General features: G+C 37.0%; 1 protein-coding gene across 2 annotated transcripts; it reads right to left on the minus strand.

The window, feature by feature from the left end:
- Nucleotides 1–669: 669 nt before the first annotated feature.
- LOC148121614 (vomeronasal type-2 receptor 116-like) lies at nucleotides 670–22377 on the minus strand. 2 transcript variants are annotated; one of them, XM_087906905.1, is made up of 5 exons: nucleotides 22156–22377; nucleotides 21012–21810; nucleotides 19496–19723; nucleotides 13175–13298; nucleotides 670–1574 (listed from the first exon to the last, which is right to left on the minus strand). In XM_087906905.1, the coding sequence occupies exons 2-5, from the start codon at nucleotides 21567–21569 to the stop codon at nucleotides 670–672; spliced, it is 1815 nt and encodes a 604-aa protein (XP_087763031.1). In that variant the 5' UTR covers nucleotides 21570–21810; nucleotides 22156–22377. The 2 variants fall into 2 exon arrangements, with proteins under 2 accessions (XP_087763031.1, XP_087763030.1); XM_087906904.1 differs by having other exon boundaries at nucleotides 22105–22377.
- Nucleotides 22378–27455: the final 5078 nt, after the last annotated feature.

Consider the following 27455-nt stretch of genomic DNA (forward strand, 5'->3'; position numbering starts at 1 on the left):
TCCGATAACGCAGACTACTTAATGGGAAATTGTTTTTACCAACTGCAAATGTGACAGAGGACAAATGTCTAAAACTATTTGAAGAAACCAAGAGACTATGTCTCAAGAAACAAATAATACAGTTATAAAATGAGGCCAAGAAATAAACTGAGAATCCTCAAAAGGAAAAATTCAAATGGCTGAGAAACACTTAATGAGTTGTCCTTTTGCCTTGTCTCACTCTATAATTTTCTCTGTGTGCTGGTTGTCTCTTGGAGAACTGAACTTTTCTAAAGGGTAATAGGAGTATTACCTCTATTATTTGGGAAAAAGTGTAGTGATGGGGCAAGTGAGTCTTTAATCTCAGCACTCAATGGCTGACAAAGTCACACATTCACTCAGATATCAATTTAAGAATTATGAGTTTATTTCAAATCTTATTGTATATTAGAGAAAGAAAAAGTATGGACTTGGCAGTAATGTCCAATAGCCAGGTATTATAACTTAATGGGTTGAGTTGAAGTTTACAAGAGACAACGTACATAAAAGTAGTGTATATGTCACTTCTAGGCATCCTTATTAAAAGAAACAGTGAGAGTCGCTAGTTCAAACATACATCTTTCATTGCATCATAGCAGGTGGTTTAGAACCAAAACTACAGCTGTCCCTTTTAATTTCAGAAACGGTACTTCAGTAAGATGTTTTCTTCTTTAACGTTTGAAGTGAATTTCTCTCTGGTCTTAACAAAATTATGCAGCACTTGGGGATAAAGATACATCCCAGCAAGCCTGCACCGGAGGCCAAGATGGAGAAGACCTCCACAGCCACCATGACCTTGCCCTTGGTGCTATGGTAGACAGGAAGAAAAGTGACCCAGACACTGCAGAACACCAGCATGCTGAATGTCAGCAGCTTGGCTTCATTGAATGTGTCAGGGAGATTCCTGGCCAAGAAAGCCACAATGAAGCTCCCTAATGCAAGGGAGCCATGGTATCCCAAGACACAGTAGAATGCAATAATTGAGCCCTTGTTACACACGACAATTATGTGGCCATGGTAATTCTTGTCATCGATGTCAATTGATGGAGGAGCAACTCCCAGCCAAATTGCACAGAGAATAATTTGGATGAGGGTACAGATGGCAATGATGAAGTTGGGTGCACCTGAAATCAGGTAGTATCTCATCCTTCTTCCAGGTGTTGTGACTTTGAAAGCCAGAAGCACAGTAACTGTTTTGGCCAACACAGTGGAAACAGCCACAGTGAATACCACTCCAAATGTGATTTGCTGCAGGATGCACATAGCTGTGTTTGGATAGCCAATAAAAAGCAAAGGACAAAGAAAACAAAAGATGAGTGAGACGAGCAGGGTGTAGCTGAGATTCCGGTTATTGGCCTTCACAAGTGGAGTGTCATGGTTCTTCATGAAGACCCCAAGAACCACAGATGTGAGTGCAGAGAAGCCCAATGCTATCAAGGTCAGAACCATCCCCAAGGGGTCTTCATAGCTCAAAAAGCTCACAGCTTTGTCAATGCAATGGATGTGTTCTGCATTGGCATACTGGTCCTCTGGACACTTTACACACTGATCCACATCTGATGGAGAAAAAGGGTATGATTAGTGCAGCTTGAGAATTTTCTTGACTGAAAATTTTAAATATGTTTGTTGAGAAACATTGCAATGTCTGCACCTTTCCCCAGGAGGTAGTTAAAGATATTGCTGCATAGGAATGCTTCCATTCCACAATACACATTCATTACTTTTAGTGGAATGAAACCAGACAACCATTATATTGTCTAATAAAGGCTTGTTAATAATGTCATTTTTCATGTTTCAAGGAAAGCACAGACTTTTCTAGTAGAAATTTAGGAGATAGAGAATGTGGGAGAAGAGAAAGGAACAAAGGAGAGGAGGAGGAGATATTTGTGCAGCTGTACAGGGAGGGTTGAGATCTTCCTATGAACAGAATAGAAACAGGCACAAAGTATACTAAAATGGCAATTTATAAATGTAAAAGGGTTGCCCCATTTTAGGATGAAGTGTTTAATTTTATTATTAGCTAAACTGGGATCGTCACAAGGTGGTTTTTGCTAGTTTGATTTCATTCATTGATAGCTGGACCATGATAATCCATCTCAGGAGAAGGATGTGACTGAATAAGGCAATGGAACTTGGTGGCTAGCTTTACAATGTAATTGTCTTAGGTTTTATATTTATTTGAAGAAAAATGACAACCATGGCAACTCTTCAATAGAAATCATCAAATTGAGTATCTTAGAACTAAGAAGTTCAATCCATTATCATTATGGTGGGATGTGGTTGAATGCAGTTGGACCTGGTACTGTAGAAGGAGATTTGAATTCATATTTTTTGAGCCATAGTCAAGAGGAAGTAAACAGATACACTGCATGTGGTTTGAACATATATGAGACCTCAAACTCTGCCTCCACATTGGCCTACTTCATGCAACAAGATGACACCATCTCTAACAAGGCCAATCCTCTAAGAAGACAACTCCCCATAACTTATGGTGGCAAATTATAGTCAAGATACTTTAGTAATCTAATGGTTTATATCAAGGCAAGAGAAGGACAGGGTTTGCTAGAGACATGTTTGCCATGCTTGGTCTGGCTAGAGTCCCTTCAGAATCATTAAGTTGTATGTGCGTTCATGTAACCTAACAAAAGAGGTCATGAATATGGTGGTTATTTGGTTCATATGGGGTAAGTTGGAGGGAAAAATAAGGAACGAAAGCTATATAAAGATAATTTTGATGTTTGAAAATGTAAAGCAATTAAATAAATATGCCCTTGGTTTTGTCATCATGGACAGTACGGAGTTGCTCCCCTTGGTATTATTCAATGAAGCCTAAACCTGGCAGTTTTCAAGACCTGACAAGCTGGTGAGAGACCTGCCTCCAGGCTGCACCACCACTCCTGCCACCCACTGAGTCCTGTCCCTCCAAGACACACTTCATTACCATACCCTAAGCACCTCATCATCCTCCCCATTTATAGGCATTTCTCGTAATGCCAGTGGTCTGCTGTGGGACAATCGTGTCGTACCCTGTAAAGACTTGTGTCTTCTATTGGTTTAATAAAATGCTGATTGGCCAATGGCTAGGCAGGAATTATAAGCAATGTGACTAGAATAGGAGAATTCTGGGAGGAGGATATGCTCTGTCTGTAGTCATCACCCAGCAGAGGTTGCACGGAGAGAATATCTCACTTATAAATGGTAGCAAGCCATGTGGCTAACACAAATAAGAAGTATGTGTTAATATAAGTTAGAAGAATTAGTTTATAAGACATTCTGAACTACTAGGCTAATTAGTTTATTATTCAGGTATATATCTGTGTGTTTCTTTGGGACTGAACAGCTGTGGGATCAGGCATGACACAAAACCTCTGTCAACAACAGTCTACATCAACCTACGTGCAAACCACACCCATCAAAAATAAACAGGTAAGTGACCAGGCTCCAAGTTGGACCATCTCAAAATTCAGAGCCTAATTAAAACTCCAGGCATATGTCATGCTTCTCCAAATCCCATTGCAGCACCAGCAAGACACCTTGGCACTGCTCTAACCACTGGTGAAACTCCACTGCTTTGGTGCCTCCCTACCAGTTGAAAAGCAGATGAGAGACCAGACTCCTGGCTGCACCAAAACTCCTGTAACACATTAGATTCTGTCCATCCAAGACCCACTCCACCACAAACCCCACATCCCTGAACAACTTCCTTATGGCCAGCCATCCTTTGCAAGGCCAGAGCACTATATAGGCACAGCTAAAAGCCATATCTTTTGGAAAAAAATCAGCAAGATAACTGGACCTTGTCCCTAACACTGGTGGAACTTCACTGCTGTGGTGCAGCCCCATCAGTTGACAAGCATGTATTTGAACATCTACTTAATGGCCAGTAGTGTCCTGTATATCTAGAAGACTATAGAGAATCAAATACAAACCACAACAGTTGGAAGAAGAGGCACAGACACAAACTATACCAGTTAGAAGCACAGACTATTTAGGCACAGACATAACCCACACATGTTGGAAGAAGAGATGAGCAAATGCCAGAACAAGAATTCTTTCAACAACTAAAAGTGCAATATTGGATCAGTGGTGATTCTACAACATTAAGACCTGAACATGTCAATACAGCTGAAACACTAGAAAACAGCCTTAATATAACACTATGAAGTTGATAAAGGCTCTCAAACAGAAAATGAAAATTTCCCTTAAGAATTTGAAGAAAAGACAAACAAAAATTAGGAGAAGTCAATAAATCCTAAAAGAGACAAAAAAAGGAAAAAGTAATCAAACAGGTAAAGGAAACCATTCAAGACTTGAAAATTGAAATAGAAACAATAAAGAAAATACAGAGAAAGGGAATTCAGGAAATGGAAAATCTGGGTAAGTGAACAGAAACTACTGATTTAATAATCACCTACAGCATACAAGGAATAGAAAAGAGAATCACAGACTTTAAAGACCCAATGGAGGAAATGGATTCATAAGTCAAAGAAAATGTAAAATCCAATAAATTCCTAACACAAAATATCTAGGAAATCAGAGACAGCATGAAAAGATCAGCCCTAAGAAGAAGGAGAAGAATCCCAGCTCAACACAGAGAAAACATATTCATAGAAATATGGAAAATAAAATTATAGGAGAAAACATTCCCAAACTAAACATGGACATGACCAGAAAAGTACAAGAAGCTTACAGAACATGAAGTGAACTAGAAAAAGAAAGTCCCCTAACCACATAATAACCAAACAGTACACAGAATAAAGAAGGAATGTTAAGCGATGGAAATGAAAAAGGCCAAGCAATATATGAATGCAGATCAATCAGAATTACATCTGACTTCTCAATAGAGGCCCTAAAAGCCAAAGGTCCTAAACAGATGTTTTATGGAAATTAATAGACCATAGATGCCAGCCCAAACTGTTAAACCCAGGAAAAATTTCAATCTCCAAAGATGAAAAAGCAAGATATTTCATGAAAAAACCAGATTTAAATAATACCTATTTTCAACTCCAACACTACAGAAAGTGCTAGAAGAGAAACTCCAACCCATGAATGTTAGCTACAAGAAAACACAGGCAATATATATCTCACAATTAATAAAACTCTAAGAAGGGAAATACACACTCTACCACCAATACTGCCACCACCAAAACCAAAAAATAGCAAGAATTAATAATCACTGGTCATCAACATCTTTTAATTTCAATGGACTCAATTTGCCAATAAAAAGAAACAGGGTAAGAGAATGGATTTAAAAATGGGATCCATCCTTCTGCTCCATACATGAAACACACCTAAACTTCAAAGATAGATATTACCTTGATGTAAAGGGTTGGGAAAAGTTTCTCCAATCAAATTGATGTCAGAAGCAAGCTGATATAAATATCCTAATATCTAACAAAATAGAATTCAAACTAAAATTAATCAAAAGATATAAAGAAGGACATTTCATATTTATCATAGGAAAAATCTATCAAGATGAAGTGTCAAATTTGAACATCTATCCCCTAATTACTAGGGCACCGGTATTTGAAAAAGAAACATTACTGAAGCTTAAATCACACATCAGATCCCACATATTAATATTGGAAGACTTCAACACCCCATTCTCACCAATGGACTGTCACACAGAATCTTAACAGGGAAAGAAGGGAGCTAACAGATGTTTTGACTCAAAAGAACTTAGTAAACTACTATGAAATATTTCACCAAAACACAAATGAATATCCCTTCTCAGAACCCCATGAAATCTTTTCTAAAATTGACACATTGTTGGTTGTGATAAAAACTCAACAGATACAAAGAAAGTGTAATAAACCTTGTGTTATATCAGACCACTGTGGGGTAATGTGAGAGTTCAACAGCAAAACAAACTGAAAAATATATGTAGACACATGGAAATTGAACTACTCTCAACTGAACTACTGCTGGGTCAAGGAAGAAATAAAAAAAAAGTTAAAGACTTTCTAGAATTCAATGAAAATGAATCCACAACATATTCAAACTTATGGAACACTAAGAATGCAGTGCTAAGAGGAAACATCACAGCACTTAGTGGCTACATAAAAATGTAAAATAATCTTACATTATTAAATTAATAGTACACCTGATAATTATAGAACAAAATGAAGCAAACTCAAACAGAAGGAGTAGATGACAGAAAATAATCAAACGTGGGGCTGAAATCAATAAAATTTAAACAAAGAGAACAATACAAAGAATCAATGAAACAAAGAGTTTTTTCTTTGAGAAAATCAACAAGATAGACAAACCCTAATCCATACCAACCAAAAGGTAGAGATAGAATATCTACATTAACAAAGTCATAAATGAAAATGGAGAATCATTAGATTATACTTCAAAAACCTAAACTGCAAATATAGGAAAATCTAAAAGAAATAAAAAAACCTTAGTTGATAGGTACTACATACCAAAATTAATTCCAGACAATAAGAAAATAGCAACAGACATTATAAATCTCCCATCACAAAACACCCCAAGGCCAGATGATTTCTATGCACAATTCTTTAAGAATCTCACCAAAAAGCTAATACCAATATTCTTCAAATTGTTATGCACAATACAAACAGAAGGACTTTTGAAAATACTTTTTATTTGACCATAGTTACCCTCATAACCAACCAAAGAAAGAGGCAACAAAGAAACTGAATTAGAGATCATGCTCCCTTGTGAATACTGATGCAAAAATACGCAATAAATTACTGGCTAAATGAGTCCAAGAACACACACACAAAAATCATCCACTGTGATCAAGTAGCCTTCATTCCAGAGATGTAGAGGTGGTTCAAATGAAAATCTGAGCCAAGCGGTGGTGGTGCACACCTTTAATCCCTGCACTTGGGAGGCAGAGACAGGCAGATCTTTGTGAGTTTGAGACCAGTCTGGTCTACAAGAGCTAGTTCCAGGACAGGCTCCTAAGCCACAGAGAAACCCTGTCTCGAAAAAACCAAAAAAAAAAAAAAAAGAAAATCTGTCAAAGTAATCTACCATACAAACAGATGTAAAGAAAAAACCACATGATCACCTCGTTAGATACTAAAAAAAGCCCTTTGATGAAATTCAATACTCTTTCATGATACACGATCTGGAGAGATCAGGTGTAGATATGTTTCGGTCCTGCCTGGTTCCATAGGGATTCAAGAGACACAGAGGCTTATATGAATATAAATTGGTTGGTGTAGTAACTCATGTTTATTATTAAGTAGCTCTTACAACTTAAATTAACCCATAATTCTTATCCATGTTTACCCATGTGGCTTGGTACCTAACTCAGTGAGGCATTCTCAACTTGCTTCTTCTGCTTGTGACTGGTAACGAGAGACTGAGCCTTTCCTCTTCCGAGAATTCTTCTAGTCTAGTTGCCCTGCCTATACATACAGTCTGGCTACTGGCCAATCAGTATTTTATTAAACCAATGCAAACAGCAAATCATTACAAGGTACATGAGCACACAGCAATCAGGGATACAAAGAACATACCTAAACATTAAAAATGCAGTAAAATGAAGCTAAAGCCAACATCAAATTAAAAGAAGAGAATCTCAAAGATATTTCACCAAAATAAGGAACAAGACAAGACTTGCCACTCTTTCTACATCTCTTCAACATAGTACTTGAGGTTCTAGCTATGGCAATAAGATAAGACAAGGAGCTCAAAGTGATAAAAATTGGAAAGGAAAAAGTCAAATTTTTCTATTTGCAGATGGTATGTTGGTATACACAAGTGACCACAAAAATTTTTATCATGGATCTCCTCCATCTGATAAGGGCTTAAGTAATATGACTGAATGCAAGGTTAACTAAAAAACATAGTATTCTCTCTTTATTCAAATGGTAAGTGGGCTGATAAATGAATCAGAGAAGAAAGACCCTTTACAATAGCCACAAATAATATAAAGTATCTGGGGGCAAAAAGAGAAAATATTGAAAGATCTCCCATGTTAATGGATTAGTTGGATTAACATAGTTATATTGGGAATTTTACAAAGAGAAATCTATAGAATCAATTCAATCTCCATCAAAATTCCCAACCAAATTCTTCACAGATTTTACAAGAACAATACTAGAATTCATATGGAACAACAGACCCAGGAAAGCTAAAGGAGCTTCTGGAGGTGTGACCATCCCTGATTTCAAAATCTACTATAGTGATATAGTATCAACTGTTTGATATTAGCATAAAAACAGAAATGTGAATAAGTGGAATTGAGTCAAAAACCGTGACATGAATCCACACACCTATAAATGCCTGATTATTGACAAAGAAGCCTAAATCATACAGCATAAAGGAAAGCATCATCAACAAGTATCTCTATTATAACTAGATATTGACATGTAGAAAAATGTAAATAGGTATATATCTATTTCACTGAAGAAAACTCAAGTCCAAGTCAATCAAAGACCTCAACATTAATACAATTACACTGAAGCTGATAGAAGAGAAAGTGGGATGTAGCCTTGAACACATGGGCACAGGACACTATTTCCTGAATATAACACTAGTAGCACAGACATTGAGATCACCAATTAACAAATGGGACTTCTTGAAACTGCAAAGCTTCTGTAAGCTAAGGACACTCTCAGTAAGACAATATTGCAATGTACAGAATAGGAAAGATCTGTACCAACCCTACATGAAACAGAAGGCTAACCTATAAAATATATAAATAGTCAAGAATTTAAACTTCAAAAGACCAAATAATCTCTTTTAAAAATTGGATGCAGATACAAACAGAGGATTTTCGGCAGAAGAAACTTAAATGCACAAGATACATTTAAGGGATTTTTCAACCTTCTTTGGTCATGGGGGATTTTTCTCTATTTGTTGTGAATGCATTTTATTACCATTGGTTAATAAAGAGTTTGCTTGGGCCTATGACAGTGCAGAATAGATGAAGGTGGAATTTCCATGCAGAGATAGAGAAGAAAAGAAGGCAGAGTCAGAGAGACACCATGTATCTGCTGAAGGAGACAGATGTCCAAGAACTTTACCAGTAAAACCATGAACCTCGTGGTAAAATATAAAATAGTAGAAATGGATTAATTTAAGATGGAAGTGTTAGCTAGAAATATGCCTAAGCTATTGGCCAAATGGTATTGCAAATAATACAGTTTCTGTGTGATTATTTCTCTTCTGAGCATCCAGGAAATGAATGAGCAGTCTCCTTCTAAAGATTGACGCCCAATATGAGGCTGACTACATTCATATAAAACACGAGCATGCTTTCGAAAGGAGTTCTAGACTCAAAATAAAAAACGGATTCTTCTAGTCACATTTTTTTTAGATGAGCTCTGTTTGCTTACAGCAGGCAGGAGCACCGTGCTTACTCTAAGAGAGATCTCCCTGACTCAGCAGTTGCAAGGAAGCCTTCATGGCTTCTTTAGGAGTAGGCTTCCTCTTTCTCCAGTACAAGCAGCTCTGACTCTTTTGGGGGTTCCAGCTATGGAACATTTAAATGAGGTTTGTGATCAGACTGCTACTTGCTTAATGGCAACATAGATCCCGTGTATGCCTGAAAATAGGGCTATGAGTCATGCTAAACAGACGTCCACCATGGTGGACTGGGAAGAGTTAAAGACAAAACATCCTTATTCATTGGCATGCTACATAGCATTTTATAATGTGATCCATCAGGATATTATTACAGTTATGCAATAAAGACAAATCCAGAAAACAAAACACCTCTAAATATGTGAAATCATTGGATGAGTGTATGTAGGCAAGAAAGAGAGAGAGCAAGAACGTGTGCGTGCGCGCGAAAAAAGAGTATAGACTGTTATAATATATAAGAATACAGACAGTCATAGATCAAAGGTGTAGGGATAATAAAATAAATAGTAAACTCCTAGAAAAAAGTAATAATGAAAGAAAAATAAGGCACATAAAAATGGAATATACACGGAGAGCCCAGATTATGCATATTATTGTATTTTATTTGAATTTTTGACTGTGAATGAGCTAAGTACAGAGACATTTCATTGTATGAGCTGCTATGCCAAGCTAACACATGTATTTTAAAGATCTTTTGACTTCAAAATTTGGGTCTAAAGATATATTGCTTTGGAAAAGAGGTTCTGCTTTTGTTTTCACAGAGGATGAGAACCTGTGGAGTCCTTCCAGAGTAATGTGGTTTGATGGACCAAGACATCCTCATAGGTCTCCATAAACCATCAAAATTACTTTGCCCAACAAAAAGCAGGTAGGATGAAATTTGGAGAAAACCACACCCTAATTCCCTAAATGTTTGTTTACTTTTAAAGGGGATATGATATCGAGATGAATACTTTGCATTGGTATGGTTCTTGGTTTATTGATACAAATTTAAGGTAAATTTTATTATATTTGTCTTTGCTCTTGTTTAGAGTACCATATTTGTGCAGCTCATTTAAAAATGTAATATATAATTTAAAATATACCTTAATAGATAGTATCTATAGTAGTCAAGCTTGTACTCATGTTAGTTAGGTTTTCATGATATATAGAGATACATTTTATGTGAATAGGTATTCTCAATTTTCAAAGATCTATAGAATATAGCATTTAATTGTTTTAACAAACTTTGGACTTCTTTCAACCACGAGACACATCTGATTCTGGACACACCAATCTACTTCAAGAGGATTATGTGCATTGAAGAGACAACTTATGGAGTTGGTTTGCCACTTGGGCAAGAAACTGCTCTTGCCTGGACTGCTTGATGGTATGCTGTATGAACTGGCCTTGCAGGACTCACAGGAAAATGACTGATGAACCAACAAAAGGTGAGACAGTCCTTCAGTGGTCCTGCTTCATAGAAAAGACTGCCAGACATTTTACAGGACACAGAAAAAGAAACTGATGAACTTCATCAATACAAGGCAGAAGAGGCATTTAAATTTTCTGCCTGATGGAAAAGTCTGCCAGATACTATGAGACTGTAGGCTGAAAATTGATTTTGCACCATTGGGTGACTGGCCAGGCAGCCAGTTATCTCTGTCGATTTTAGAGTTTTGAAAGTTGCTTAAAATGCACTTCCTATTAATTTAGGTAATATGACTTCCTTTTGGAGTGTTTGATGAAGTTGTAGAATAGATAGTTATAATTATAGTTTTCCTTAGTTATCATAAAAGATAAGGTAGATATAACTATGGTAACTGTAATTCTTACTTGATACCTGTTTTATTATATGTAATTTTACTATGTTAAAGTTAAAACCTTTCTTTTTAGCTAGACAGAAAAGGGGAGGTGATATAGAATTCTGCTCTGTATACTGTAAATGTTTTGTTACCATTGCTTAATAAAGAGGCTTCTTTAGCCTATGACAGAGCAGAATAGAACAATATGGCAATTCCAAGCAGAGATAGTAGAGAAAAGAAGGCAAGGTAAAAATAATGCCATGTAGCTGCCAAAGGAGCTATACACCCTGGTATCTGACCAGAAAAATCATGAGCCTTGTGGTAAAATATAAACTGATAGAAATGGATTAATTTAAGATGTAAGGATTAGCTAGAAATAAGCTTAAGTTATTGCTCAAACAGTGTTGCAATTAATATAGTGTTTGTGTCATTATTTTGGGCCTGGAATGCTGAGAAACCAATGAGCATCCTCTCACTACACTTAGGTATCAGGGAAATGAAAATCAAAACAACTGTGTGATGCCATCTTACACCTGTCAGAATGAATAAGATAAAAATGTTAATGCCAATCTATGATGGAGAGAATGTGGAGTAAGGGGAACACTCTACCACTGCGTGTATGTGTACAAATGTGTACAGCCACTGTGGATATTAGTCTGTTACTTTCTCAGAAAATTGAGAATCAGTCTACCTCCTGACACAATGATACCATCTTGGGCATATTCTCAAAGGAATCATGCCATAAGGATACTTGATGAACTATTTTCATAGTAGCATTATTAATAATAGTAGGAGCCTGAAAACAATCTAGATGGTTCTCATATCTGAAATAAGTAAAGAAAATATGGTACACTTACACAATGGAACATTATTTGGTTGTCAAAAAAAAAAAGAATGACATCATGAAATTTGCAGGCAAATGGATGGAACTAGAAAAAAATCATCCTGAGTAAGTTAACCTAGGTGCAGAAATGTAAGTACAGAATGTTCTCACTCATCAGTGGATAGTAAATATAAAACAAACAATAATCAGGCAACAATTCACAGCCCCATAAAAGCTAGGCACCAAGGAGTACACTAGTAGGAACACAGGGATCTCTGTGGGAAGAAGAAGTAAATGGGATTTTCTGGGAAAACTGGGGAAGTGGGTAGAAGGGAGAGGATGATGGGATAGGAATATGGGGATCAAGATAGTCATATTTAGGGACACAATGGAGAGAGGCTGTCATGAAAGAGATATCTTGTTAGAGGGGGCAACTATGGGGTTAGGGAGAAACCTGGTGTGAGTGAATCTCCCAGGAACCCAAAAAGTTGATACCAGCTAAAACTTCTAGAAATACTGGAGAGGGTGTCTGAACTGGCCTATAATTGTAACATTATTAAATGGGTGCTTTATATAAAAATATTTTTGTGGGACTCCTCATATGTTCTATATCATGTGTCAGTACTTATCAATATTTCCCTAGATTACAAATCACATTGATTCTCTGAAAAAGGGGTCTCTGGATATTGCTTAAAGTTGTCTTTCTTATATTTAACTATTTCTGATAATTGTCCAAGTAATTATCTGTTTTCATTAACTTTACAGAGGACTTGCAATTAGTTCCTATCACACCCACAACACAACAGAGTTCAGTGGATCTGATGACCTACTCTTATCCTGACTGATTCTTACATGAGCATGGTGCCTATAAATGTCTGTAGGGTCACACACATACATGGAAATAGGTTAAACAATCACTAGAAAAGACCTTGTTTAGAATTTCCTCACTGTACAGTTTGATTACCAGAACTGTTTCTTTGAAAAACTGATGTATGCCATGAGTTTTCCTTGAATCAAAGATATATGTAATAGCATATGGTGTGACTTAAAGGGACATTGATATTGATCACATTCTAATAAATCTAACTTGCAAAAGTGATATATTTGATTGAGCAGCAGACTTTTAGACCCTTAGATCATCTCCATGTATGTTAGAGTGGATGATCATGGTGAAGGATTTATCTTGGCAGCAAATACTCACTTGTCTCATTAGAAACTTCATTTTCTGGGCAGGGAGTGCAATCAAAACAGCATTCTGCCATTCCCTGCTGTCTGAACTTTTTAAATCCTGGACCACAATCAGCACTGCACACAGAGGGCGGCATCTGAGGAAAATTAGAGACATGCTGATATCAGTAGTGTTACCTATTTTTCAATAAATATTTGAAATTGCCATGTTAAAATAACAGTAAGCTTTTCACTTGGCATTTAATAGAATGACAAATTATATAAATGTGTAGAAACAATTTAATATAAAGTTGAGTAGCTTCATAAGGCTGAAAATTTAGGAGGAAGAATGAGTTGTTTACTCTGGATGAAATCTACAGAGCATGCAAACTGGTTTTTCTATTTAATTTTTGTCATTGAACACACTCTTGTTTATACCTATGACCCTAACATTAGGAGTTGTGCTGCTTTGATATCTTCATATTTTTTCTCATTTGTTTCTGCATTGAAATTAGCACATTTGGGAGTATGGCACTAGTTGCATAGTTCATAACCTTCTGTGTTCCTCCAGTGGATGTTTTCTTGATGCTCAAGTGAGGCTTGCTTCGAGCACATGTGAAATTTCACTGCTGCTCTCTGAATGACTATGCATCTGAGTAGTTAAACCTTCAGATCAAATGTCCTTTTCCCTGAGAATGACTCTCTGCATCACTCTGAGAACATCACTCTGAGAAAGAATATTAACTGTAAATTTCATACTCCTTTGGCTACCTGAGATGTAACTTCAGATCAAGCTTGAAGTCTCCATTGCAGTTAACTCCTTTAACATTCAAGCCACTTTGAAGTTGGGAAGTTTGAATTAGACACCTTAAACAACCCACAGGGGAATTCTTATCTATAACATTCCTAAAACCCATAATGGAACATATCATTCCTCAATTTTCAAAACCCAATTTCTTTACTAACAATATCTCCACTGTGGAGGCCCAAAAATGTGAGTCCATTTCCATTGTCTGAAGGTCAGAAAGTTTGAGATTGGTCAATATTGTTGGTAACAATTGGGGCCACAGTTGCTGATTTTGACTACACTACATACCTAGGGTATGGATACTTGGTTTTTTGACTTTAATAAGGCTCATACAGTTAGATCCACTCCAGTGTGACCAATGGTCAGGATATTGAAGCATACTTCTGCTCCTTCTTTTGAAATAGAAAGTTTGACCTTAGGAGTGGCTGGCTGCCTTCAGGATACTTGTACTAGGGTGAGTCCACTGCCTAAACAACAGAATGTATTTCTCATGGATGAATTGTGTGATGGCTGAAAGTATTAAAGCAAGCAACTGTTCTAATTGTCATTTGTATCATGTTAAAGAAGCCTTTTTTTTCTTTCTTTTGTTGTATTGGGGTATAAAACTGTAAGTAAAATTATATGCAGGGGGATTTCACTAAACACCTGGATTCCCTCTTGACAATTCTCTCTGTTTTCTGTTTCATTTTTTTACTCATGTGTTCATATTCATTACTTACTTTTCTGATCCCCAAGGTCCTATCTTTTCGAGTTTTATTTTTTGACAAAGCTGGTCTCTGACAAATGGTGCCAAGATATGGGGCAACAGGTGAAGCCTGAAATGCACACAAGTGTGGCCAGCATACATGGGAGTACATGAAGGACCCTGCATGAAGAAAATTACACTACAGGTGGAGAGGTGAGTGATGAGCACTCAGAAATAAGTAATAATAGATAATAAAGGAAGGGAACGTGGGGAAAACATTGGGAGTAAAATTTGTAAGTAATAATTGTATATATGGAACAAGAAAATTGTATTTAACTATCTGCACAGTTACTTGGTTATCTTTTGATAGCCAGAAGAGCTGGGGTAAAGCATAAATACATGCAGAGATTTTGCAGAGTTTGTAGATATTTTAAACAATGCACTTCGTCTTCTCAGTTGGTGGATATCTTCCCCCACCTCTGATTTGCTCTGGGACATGAAGAGGCCAAAGTGTTGGCTCTCACTCACCCTCAGCAAATGACAATGCTGTGGTCAGGGAGCCCCAGCACCCAGTATTGTCGTGGTGAAAGAATACAAAGGGTGTGGGGCCCAAGGCATACCTTTGCCACCAAGGCAGTGCTGCAAAACTGTGCTTATTGAACCACAACCTCTGCAGCTGCTGAGCAGTTGGAAAAAATGAAGGGAATACATGACGCATCTCAACAAAGAACTGAGTTACCCCTGAGATTTGGGAAATCCATGCACACACACACACTATAACCAGCTGAGTCTGACCCATGCTTTTCTGTGTAATGGAGCCAGGATATGCATGAGACAGAAAATTCGAGGGGATATACCTCCCACAGTCAGTGTCAGAAGCTGGTCAGCAGAAAATACTAGAGGCTAATTGGCCCATGAGCCAAGGAGCTTATACGCATAAATCTATGTCTTTTAACAGAGGAAAGGTTTCAGTACTATTTTCCTAATTTTAAAATAAAAAGGCCGAGGTAATGAAGAAATCTGCATGACTATATTAGCCGAAGCATGTTATCTTCCTTGGCATTCTCAGAGCTGCTGCAATGGCAGGCATCTGAGGACCTGAGCTACATTTGCCAGCTGGCCACAGTCTGTGGCAAGACTACTGAACATGGACTGTGCCCCACCCAGACACAAAAGCATATCATAGCCCAGAACCTTCTGGTAACATGTCAAAGTGGGACACAGCCTAGCAGTGGAGAGCATGCCTTGTACTCTGCCATGCAGCCCAGCTCAACAGAACTCAGAATCTGGTGCCCACCCTGATAGCATAGCTACATCAAAAGTAACTTTTGGGAGCTGCAGCTTCAGGTCAGTCAAGTGTCTGTGAAAATGTAAATGGGAAAGTTAAGTCTGTCAGGTAGGCAACTTGGAACTTGAAGTAGAAAGAAAGTTTACTACCCCTCGACCAAAGAATGGATAAGGAAAAGGTGGTACATTTACACAATGGAGTACTACACAGTAGAGACAAAGAATGACATTTTGAAATTTGCAGGAAAATGGCTGGAGCTAGAAAACATCATATTGAGTGAGGTAACCCAGACCCAGAAAGGCAGTTATCACATGTACTCACTCATAAGTCATTGTAAAACATAAAGCAAAGAAAACCAGCTCACATATCACAATCCCAGAGAACCTAGACAATAATGAGGACTCTAAGAGAGACATTGCATAGATGTAATCTCCAAGGGAAGTAGAAAAGGACAAGATCTCCTTAGTAAATTGGGAGCATGGGGACCCTGGGTGGGGGTTGAAGGAGAGTAGAGAAGCAGGGAGGGGAGCAGAGAAAAAGTGTACCGCTCAATAATATCAATAAAAAATAAAGTGCCTCCATAATAAAAGAAAGACAGTTTACAAAATTTTAGGAAAACTTCTGATGGCTGAGACCTTATTTAAAATATCCTATGGAAGACCTTGAATCACTTAGTGAAAGTATGAAAGGGAACAGTGATCCAAATTCTACTAAATAGCTTACAAAACCTGCCGGAGAGGTCCACAAGCAGATAGAGTGTGCTATACAGAAACAGCAAGTATGTTGTATTAATTATGCTTAACCTTGGCAAGACTGTTTATTACCTACAAACTTACCCAACAGAAGAATTATGGCAAGACAATCTGCTTTTATGACTACACATTCTCATTTCACCAGTTAAGGTATTAACCCCACCCCCCTTTTTTTGAAGCAGTTGCTTGCTTAGCATAGAAGAGCAGGATAAGATCTAAGAGATATTTTAGCAGAGAACCTGCTGTGATCAAGTTCCTTCTACTGAGAAACAGATTGATTGGTTATTCCAAAGTAGTGATGCTTGAACAATTTCGTTAGGTCTATTTAAATGCCAGATTAATCATATTTTCCCAGCTGATCCATTGCTGCAATTCACACAACTATATTTCTTTCTTTTCCCTAATATTGTAGCAAAAGATCCCTTAAAGGATGCTATGTTAATTTGTACAGATGGTTCTTCCAATGGAAAAGTAGCATATGTTGCTTATGGAGAAGAACATGTAGTATGAAAAGAACTGGCCTTTACTCAAACACTTGAGCTGGGAGTTATTGTTATAGCGTTTTAGCTATTTGGAGATAAGGCATTTAGTCTATAGACTGACAGTCAATATATATTAATTGTCTTCAAGTCCTAGAAACCATACTATGCATTGGTACTAGCAATAAGTCAGTTAAAATACTAATCCAGCAAATTCAAAATTCCGAACAACAAAGAAAATGGCCATGTTTTATAAGGTATATTAGAGTGCATTTACATCTTCCTGGTTCACTCGTTGAAGGTAATGCTTTAGATCATAAGTTTCCAAAAACAAAATCAATTTATCTCAGGTTGATCTTGCTGAGCAATCATATGCTCTGCATTTTCAAAATAATGGAAGTTAAAGAAAACAATTTAGATTAACATGAAAAGCTGCTTGCCAAATCATTAAGTCATGTGATATATGTTCGCAGAATTTCCCTGTATCTCATCATTTATGGCAAATGAATGTTATTCACATTGCAGAATTTAGCAAATTAAGGTATGTGCTTGTGCAGACACTGAGAGAAACAATTAATAAATGGGACCTCCTGAAACTGAAAAGCTTTTGTAATGCAAAGGACATGGTAAACAAGACAAAATAAAAGCCTACAGAATGGGAAACAATCTTCTTCACTAACCCCACATCAGACAGAGATGGGTCTGATCCTCTCCCTGCATCAGGCATCTAAAACATGGATATGCATGATTGTAACCATATACCGAAGATGGGTAAGTCTGGAAATAGGGAAAGCATTCACCTAAGGCAGGCACAGTCATTTGTCCAATACCAGAAGCTTTGGCTATATTAAAATTATTAAATTGGGAGAAATTGTAGAGGCCCAGACATCTGAGCTTATTTCCACCTTGTCTGAATGTCAATGTCAGAGAGTTTGAAGGTCTAAATGGTTGACAACAACCAGGGCAACACAGCCTGACCCTAGGTTGTGGTTCCTTGGTACTTTGTCATTAAGGTGGCTGATAGAGTTGGATCTACTACACTCTGACCAGTGATCAGGATATTCAAGCATACTTCTTCTCCCTCTTTTGAAATAGGAGGTTTGGACCTTGGGAGTGACTGCCATCAGTATATTTGGGTGGATCTAGGATGGATTCACTGCTTAAACAACAGAATATTTTTCTCATGGATCAATTGGTTGATGGTTCAAAATATTGAAGCCAGTAACTGTCCTACCTGTCCTTTGTATCATGTTAAAGCAGTCTTTCAGCTTCTTCCCTCTATTGTACTCGGGTATAAAATTGTATAGAAAATTAAATGCAGGAGCTTTTCAGTACTCACTGGAACTCCTTCCCAATACTATCCTCTTTTTCTGCTCTATTACTTTTACTCAAGTCTTTATTTTATTTACTAACACTTTTGATCCCCAAACCCCTACCCTGGAAGTGGTATTATTGTTGAAGCTGGTCTTTGACACCCTAGCCACACAGATAAGGAAACTAGATACACACTTGTTTGCATGAATGAACTGTGAAACAATTCATGGGACCAAGCAATGTTCCTCTAGTGAGCAATTTCTTACACAAGGTAAACATCAGGGCTAGAAGAAATGACACAGTCGTTCATAAAAATTTCTCTTCGTGAATAGGCTCAAGCATGACTTCTAGTTCTCCTGTGTGGCACCATGCTGTGTCCAGTTTTCCAAATCATTGTTCTGACATGCATATGCATCAAACATTCCAGTTCTACATGGAAATACATGCAGACAGACACTCATACTCACAGAAAAGGAAAAGGAAAGAAAGAAAAAAACAAGGTTACAATTCATAAGGTTTTTAAATGGGTCAAAAATGTTATGTCAATTCATTGGCAATTTAGAACCCGTTGGCAAAAATACTTAAAGCAAATTAAATAATAAAAATGAATGATTTGTATATGTTTACTTTACTCCTGCCTTACAATTAGTCTCAGTCTTTCAGCATCTGTATCAGGGGGTCGGCAGAAAAAAGGAAAACCTCTGTGTAGTAATTAGAAATGGACCAACAGAAAATTTCTGAATTGCAGGAAAGAAGATTAAATAGTGATAACCACCAGTTGTATATTTATTTTAAAAGCTACAAACATGTTCTAGCATGATAAAAATCACAGTATTCATGTCTAAAATCCTGAAACAATTAATAAATGTCACTTCAAAAAAAAAGTAAAAAGAAGAAACATTATAGGAGGCTAGAAAATGGCTCCTAAAGTGTCAGTCTGCTTTTACTAAGTTACATGGAAGCACAGGTGGACTCACGTGACAGGGTTACTGCTGTGTAATGTAAATCAGTTCATCAGGTCAGACCTACCTGTCTACTTCCTGTGGTCCACTCTAGAATGTCTTCATATAAATGGAGCTGTTGACCATGTGGAAAATATGGGCTAAACATTCCTATCTTCACCTTAAGCCCAAGACCATTTGGGAAATTCCAAATCTGGAAAATGTCATACTCTGGCTGCAGTTTTTCTTTCTGGTTCATAGTCACTCTGTCCCCAACTAGATTAGTGAAGTGGGTCTTCCTAAGTAAGGACTTCACCTGAAAGACAGGCAGCATTCTTTAGTGAATGTGCTCTTCCTTGAAGTCAGAAAATATATCTGATTTCATCTTAAATGCAACTTCTTTGAAGGTGTCCAGGTGAGATATCTCAATGAAAGCAAGTAGATAAATGGAAATATAATAATAGTCCTAGAATTTTATTTCTATCAGAGGAACTATCAAACATAAGCACAGACATACATGAAAACACCAATTGTAACTATTAAATATTCACAAACACATACACACAGACTCATATGCATACATAAATACATACATAAAACAGGCACATACTATTTCCATATACATACACCTGAAGCCAAGAAGGAATATGAACATACAGACTCACAGAGACAGGCTTACGTACTAGGAACAGAGAAAGAGAAACCCACAGAAATGTATACAAGCACACACACATGCTAACAAACTCATGGATGAATATGCACAAGGAGACATATACAGATATAAACAGCCATGCAGGGAGACATTGACACAGACTAATTTATCCTCAAACACAAAGACAGATACACATACATAGGAACAGAAACACATATATACATATGTACAACTCATTTACTAAAACACTCACATACACAGAGCACAGATATGCATAAGAGCAAGCACAACCACAAAACAGACAAATCAAACACGTGGGAACATAGACATATGCACTGACAAATACACATAGGGAGAGACGCACAGAAGCACACCCATAGAGAAAGATAATGACACAAGACCAATTTATTCTCACTAATACAGATAGGAAGATATGCAGATAGATAGAAACACATATTTAGCGTCAAAACAGATATACCCAGAAATATAGAGAAACACACAAATATTTACCCTTACACAATAAGAACCATTCATTCAAACATATATAAGTTTTCTGGAACCCAGAGTTGGGGAAGAATCAGTTTATAACATCTGTGAAAACCATCCCCTACACTGATTACCACATATTTGACAATTAAGGAACAAAAGTTCATCTATTTATCACGGAGAGGATTAATGAAGAAGACTCTTACGTTTCCAGCATTAGAGCAGGGGTGATGATATTCAGGTCTCTGTAACAGAATCACAGATTTTCATTGATAAGCTGTGTCTCCCACTCCACAACCATTGCATATGAGATTTTTACAAATTTCTAAATTTATTTCCTCAAAGGAAAAATGTTCAAAAATCTTCCTATTTGGAGAAATAAATCTTAACCCACAAGAATGGGACAGCTAAGACTCTAGTAAAGACTGATATAGAAACAATGAATATCATCAAATAAAAATATCACCTTCAAGCAGTTAGAATGGGGTACTTCCTGATTGCCCAATGGCTTAAAAAATGTCTCATGGAAGACATGGGCTGTAATATACACAGCATTGTATATGTCATAAAGGTCATCACTAAAAGCCATGTCCAATGTTTGTGCAATTAGCCATTCCAATGAGCGGTTGAATGAGCAGTTCCTCAGTGACTTACACATAGAAGCCAAGACTCCACAGTTAAAGTTCATCCATTCCAGCCCTGCCAGGTGTTCATCCGAGTATTTGAGAGGGTTCACACTCTGGACAAGATTTTTAAAACCAGAAATATCAGCATGGTGGTGTGCAAATGCCAGAGTCCCATGGAACAATTCAGGGGAGACGTCGCTCTTACTTGTAATGACATCCCACTGTGAGGTGGTGACCCACATTCTCTGTATGCCTCGAGATTCCCACATTCTATAGCTGACAGCTAGAGTACTATCTGTATCACCATAAATGATAACAACATTTGAGGATGATGTCAAGATTTCGTTATAATACACTTCAGCTTTTGACACGTACAAATGCATGTTGAGTGGAATCATGTTAACAAAGGCAAAGCAGAGAGTATTTTTTTTCCATCTCTGTTCTCAAATATGAGAGAAATTGGATACCCTGATCATTGTCTGAGATGGTCAGCCCAATCCAGTTCCAGCTGAAGTGAAGTATGAGGGAGACCATGGCCAGGGGTAGAGATGTGTCCTCAGGGGCCATTTGATACAGAAAAGGAAATTGTTCATGATCACTCAGGGTAGGATGGAAGGGTCCAAAGGTAAGATGAAGGAACTAGGAAACAGAGGAAACAGGGAGCATTGTGAAGTATCATGCACTCCTCAGGACTTGTTAAACACACTCTTTCTGCAAAGAGTTCTGAAACACCCTCTTCCTGTTACTCCTTTCTTCATCTCTATTTCAAAAAAATAAATACAGAAGGCCCCTAAAGTATCTGAATAATACCCATGGACAACACAGTTTGACATAAGTGTATGTCCAGTCTCCTCCTCACACTTTTCTTAGCACTGAGAATGGCACCAATGGAGACAGGATTTCTTGCAAACCCACAACCACACAAAACCTCACCTTCTGAGGAACGTGTATGTCCAGTTGTTTTGCATTTTTAGACGATCCTACCCAGCTTGGTCCTGAAATCAAAACTGAACATCCCCTCTCTTGTTGACAGTTATAATTAGGATAACTACCAAGAATGATGATCAAAATTGCAAGGCAATCATCTGTTTGTGACGCACTCGTACAATGATTTCTCTGAGGGAGGAATATTAATGAATTATTTGTTAAAAGATTAAGGTCCCTGTTGACTTCATCCAAGGAAAAACTTAAGGCCAATTCAAACTTATATTTTTCCATTGGTTCTCTGTAAAAGTGATAAAGATTTTAATAGGACAGAAATCTACAGAAAATCATTTACAATCAATACAGGACTATCTGTACTGAATGGTATTCCCAACCAATGCCACCCCAATGTTTGAAAGGTATCTTCTGCGTTGTGATGTTCAGATGACATGAGAAGATGGAAGCTTGAAAAAACTTTAAAATTTTATGATAGTGCATCTCCAAAAAGAACTTGTGCCATCGTCATCATTTACAAAGACCCTTATGCATCTCTTGAGTGCTTGCTCAGAAGGTAAAGATAAGGCCACAGGCTTTGATCAAAGAGTAAACCTGGTCATGATTTCATTCTTAAATTATTGAACAATAAAAAAGGCATGTGATGTGTGAACCATTGGATTTACTGAATTTTCTGTGAAATTAACTGAATTGGCTAAGGAAGTCAAAATGTCTAATGTGTGTAAAATAGTATGGGCAATATTTGGCTCTTCTACTTATAATTATTTATAATCATTGGGCAATATACTTAACATATCCCATCCTATACATCTTCATCTTTATATTTTTTGTTCCTTGATTATCTTTTTTCAGGCATTAAATCATTTTTAAGATATATATTTAAATGTATTCAAATACCAGAGATGTATTTTGTAAATATGTATGTCTGTATGCATCTGTGTACATAGAGAGTATTAATGCACATTTAGGCCATAAATAATAAATGGATTCCATGGTTTTGAATGATTTTTTTTGTTGTAGACTAGACTCACCTCAAAGGCATGGGGCTATACCTGCTCCAGGTCCTGAGTGAAGAAATTCAGGGCATGTAATTCCTCCCTAATATTGCTCACCTATTTTATGTTTATGCCAGTATACCATATATTCACACTGAGTGTATCCCACCAGCATAAATTTTCTTCTGGAAAATATCTTTCCAGATATCTTTCCAGTTAACTTAACACAACATTGGTATTCTTCTGGGATTTATATGTGCCAGTATGAGATGTTTGCCAAATAGAAGACCTTAGTTGTAAACTGTATGGAAAATATTTTTGGAGTTTTATGGATAAAATGGGGTCATGAGTCATTTGGAAAAGAATGATACCAATTTGTGTTTCTGTGTATGGAAAGAATAAAAATGGTTATTTCCTCCTAACTCTTTGCCTATCATCTGACTATTAAACATCAAACAGACGTTTTCATTTTGAATAATTCATTCAAAATTAAATATTATCACTTTACCACTTAGAAACTGTACCACTGTGGTGTTTTTATGTATGAAAATAGACATTTATCTATATATTTTCAAAATAAGTGTTTTAGAATATTCCTTATTACCACACAGAAATTATATCATTGAAAATTTCAGCCACATGCAACAAGAATCTGAGATTAGAACTTGTGAATCTCAAACACTGACTATCTTTAGATTAGGCATCACCTGCTACTGTACTGTGGAAACAGCAAAGAGACAGGCTGTATGTGATGGAATAGGTATAGAGTACTTCTTCACACAGCACCCAGTCTGGAAATTTGGAGGGTATCCTGGAGAAAAATAGAACATTCTCTGGAAAAATAAAAAGTAGAAAAATATCATGTGGTCTCTAAAAGAATGTAGTGTTGTTTATTGGTGTGTAGGTTGGGAGAACAGGGCAGATGATTCAAGGCATTGTTCAGATGTTCACCCTCTTGACCCCTCATGGAATATCCATGATGACATTTACATAGAAAATACAAAGGTACTTACATTTCATGCAAAATGGCTCGACAACACTCAGAAGCATCTGTAAAATTTGTTGGGAGAATTAAAAAGGTATAATGTGGTTGTGATTCTCTATCATACTCTTCTTTCTGCTTCATTCTCCAAAAGCACCTGGGATGGATGAAACTGGCCTCCTGAGATAAAATGTTCTGGAGAAAGAAGAAGAAAACCAAAGTCAGCATGTTTTTCTGCTCTAAACCTGGGAAGTTGAGTTGTGACAGGTCATGTGGAACAGCACATCAAATTGGCACCTGGGTATGGCCACCTGCTTTTATTTCTGTGGCCAAATGAGAAGCTACTAAAGCATTCACGAATCCTTTTTTTAAAACGTGGGCAGATGTTTTATTATCCATTGAGAAAACATTGACTCTTTCTTCCCTGGGGCTCTGCATCTGATTTCCAAAAAACATGGATGAAATTTTATTTCTAAATATATACAAGGACAATTATCCTAGTATTTATGACATCACTCATTTTTTGTGCCATTTTTGAAAATTAGGTCCCATGATTGCCTTCCCAATGTGTTTAAATAAACACCTTTAGAAATGATGTCAGTGATTGGAAAAAAAAGAAGTCAAATTCTCAGTGCTTACTGATGATATGATAGTTTTTATAAGCAGTTCCATAAATTTTACTAAGGAACTTCTACAACTTATAAACACTTTCATTAATGTAGCAGGATACAAGATTACTTAAAAAAATCAGTAGCCCTCTTATAAATACATGATAAAAAGGCTGGAGAATAAATCAGAGAATCAATACCCTTCACAATAACTGCTAATAACATAAAATATCTCAGAGTAACTAATCAAACAAGTGGAAGACTTGTATGACAAGAAATTTTAATATTTGAAGAAGAAATTTTAGAAGACACCAGAAAGTGGAAAGATCTCCCAAGCTCTTCGGTGGGCATAATTAACATAGTAAAAATTGCAATCTTACCAATAGCAATCTACAGATGCAATGCAATACCCATCAAAATCTAGCAAAATTCTTCACAGTCCTCTGGTGTAGGAAGTCCTTCTGTATTTGTGTTGCTTTCTTTGGTTATTAAAAAAACTGCCTTGGCCTAGTTGATGGTATGGAACTCAGGTAGTGTGGGAGATAGAACAGAATTCTGGGAAGAAGGGCAGAATGGCAGATGCCATGTTTCTCCTGCCAGAGGTGAATGCTGGCTAGACTCACACCAATAAGTCACAGTCAAGTGGTGATAGGCATTAATGGAGAATGGTAAACTTATATGTGAGAGTTAACCAATAAGAGGCTTGAGACACTGGCCAGGCAGTGATTTAATTAATACAATTTCTGTGTGGGTATTTAAGGGTTAAGCTAGCTGGGTGGGACAGAACAAAGAGCCCTCTCTCCTTCAACAGATCTTGAAAGAACATTACTCAATTTCATATGGAAAAAAAAACAGGTTAGCCAAAACAATACTGTACAATAGAAGAACTTTTGGAAGCATCACAATCCCTGACTTCAAATTCTACAACAGAACTATGGTACTGAAAACAGCCTGGTACTGGCATAAGAGCAGACAGGAGGACCAATGGAACTGAATAGAAGACCTGATTAGGAATCCACACATCTCTGAACACCTGATTTTTTACTAAGAAGCAAAAATATCAAAAGGAAAATAGAAAGCATATTTAACCAGTGATGCTGCTGTAACTGGATTTCAACATGTAGAAGAATGAAGATAGACCCATATCTATCACCATGCACAAAACTCATGTCCAAATGGATCAAAGACCTCAACATAAAGTCAGACACACTGAACCTAATAAAAGAGAAAGTGAGAAGTACACTTGAACATATTAGCATAGGAAACCACTTTCTAAATATCACACCAGTAGCCTAGACACTGAGAAAAACAATTAATAACTGGGACCTCATGAAACTGAAAAGCTTCTGGATAGCAAAGGGCACTTTCAACAAGACAAAACAACAGCCTACAGAATGGGAAAATATCTTCACTAACCCCACATCAGAAAGACGTCTAATTTCCAAAATATACAAAGAACTCAGGAAATTGTTCACCAAAAAAACCACATAGTCCAATAAAAAATGGAGTACAGACCTAAACAGAGAACTCACAACTGACGAATCTAAAATGGATGAAAGTCACTTAAGGAAATGCTTAAAATCCTTAGTCATCAGAAAAATGCAAATCAAAACAACTCTGAGATTTCATCCTGCACTTATAAAATGGCCAAGATCAAAAACACTGATGACAACTTATGCTGGAGAGGTTGTGGGGAAAGGGGAAAACTTCTGCATTGCTGGTGGGAATGCAAGCTGTTATAAACCCTTAGGATGTCAGTGTAGCAATTTCTCAGAAAATTAGAAAACAACCTTCCTCAAGACTGAATAATACCACTTTTGGGTATATATCAAAAAATGCTCAATCATAACACAAGGACATGTGCTCCACTATCTTCATAGCAGCTTTGTTTGTCATAGCTAGAATCTGGAAACAACCTAAATGCTCCTTGACTGAAGAATCAATAAGGAAAATGTGGTACATTTACACAGTAGATGTAGTACTACACAGTAGATAAAAATAACGACATCTTGAATTTTGCTGGCAAGTGGATTAGGCTAGAAAATGTTAGTTGAGTGAGACAACCCAGACAGAGAAAGACAATTATCACATGTATTCACTCATAGGTGGTTTTTAAACATAAAGCAAAGAAAAGCAGCCTACAAACCACAATCCCAGAGAACTCAGACAACAATAAGAACACTAAGAGAGACTTACATAGATCTAATTTATATGGGATGTAGAAAAAGAAAAGATCTCCTGAGTAAATTGGGAGCATGGGAACCTTGGGGGAGGACTAAAGGGGAGACAAAGAGGCAGGGAGGGGTGCAGAAAAATATGTAGAGCTCAATAAAAACAAATAAATAAATGATGTTGGTGGAATTCGTTAGATGTTTCACAGTGAAACATGCATCATTGGTTCAGGAGGATTCAGAAAGTCAGAATTCATGGTTCCACACTGGGCACTGTATCATAAAGTCCATATCAGGGAAAAGCAGTTTCATGTTTAGAGCAATTGAGCAATATAGAGCACACACAGTTTGGCCAGTTCTACACAAGTGACAGGTCCAAATTATCTAGTCAAAGCTTGTACTTCTGTGGTGTAGAAAACGAATATTAAAGCCAATCTCAGAAATTTTCTAAATTCTACTGCTCCAAAACACTCACCTCATCATAGAACCACAGTTCATTTCCATACTGAATGTTGAGTTTTCTGTATTCAAAAGATCAGAGAGAAAACCAGACCTGTATGCCTCTTTACTAATACTACACAAGACCTAT

This window comes from Myodes glareolus, chromosome 6 (assembly GCF_982192425.1).
Source record: "Myodes glareolus chromosome 6, mMyoGla1.1, whole genome shotgun sequence".
NCBI classification, from domain to species: Eukaryota; Metazoa; Chordata; class Mammalia; order Rodentia; family Cricetidae; genus Myodes; species Myodes glareolus.

Bases quoted from the DNA above. Each gene is read 5' to 3' on its own strand.
- LOC148121614 (XM_087906905.1), bottom strand. From the start codon at position 21,569: ATGATTCCACTCAACATGCATTTGTACGTGTCAAAAGCTGAAGTGTAT. The intron at 13,299-19,495 runs GTAGGTCTGACC...AATTTTCCTCAG, and splicing joins GGACCACAGGAAGTAGACAG to ATGCCGCCCTCTGTGTGCAG. The intron at 1,575-13,174 runs GTGAGTATTTGC...TTTCTCCATCAG, and splicing joins TGAAGTTTCTAATGAGACAA to ATGTGGATCAGTGTGTAAAG.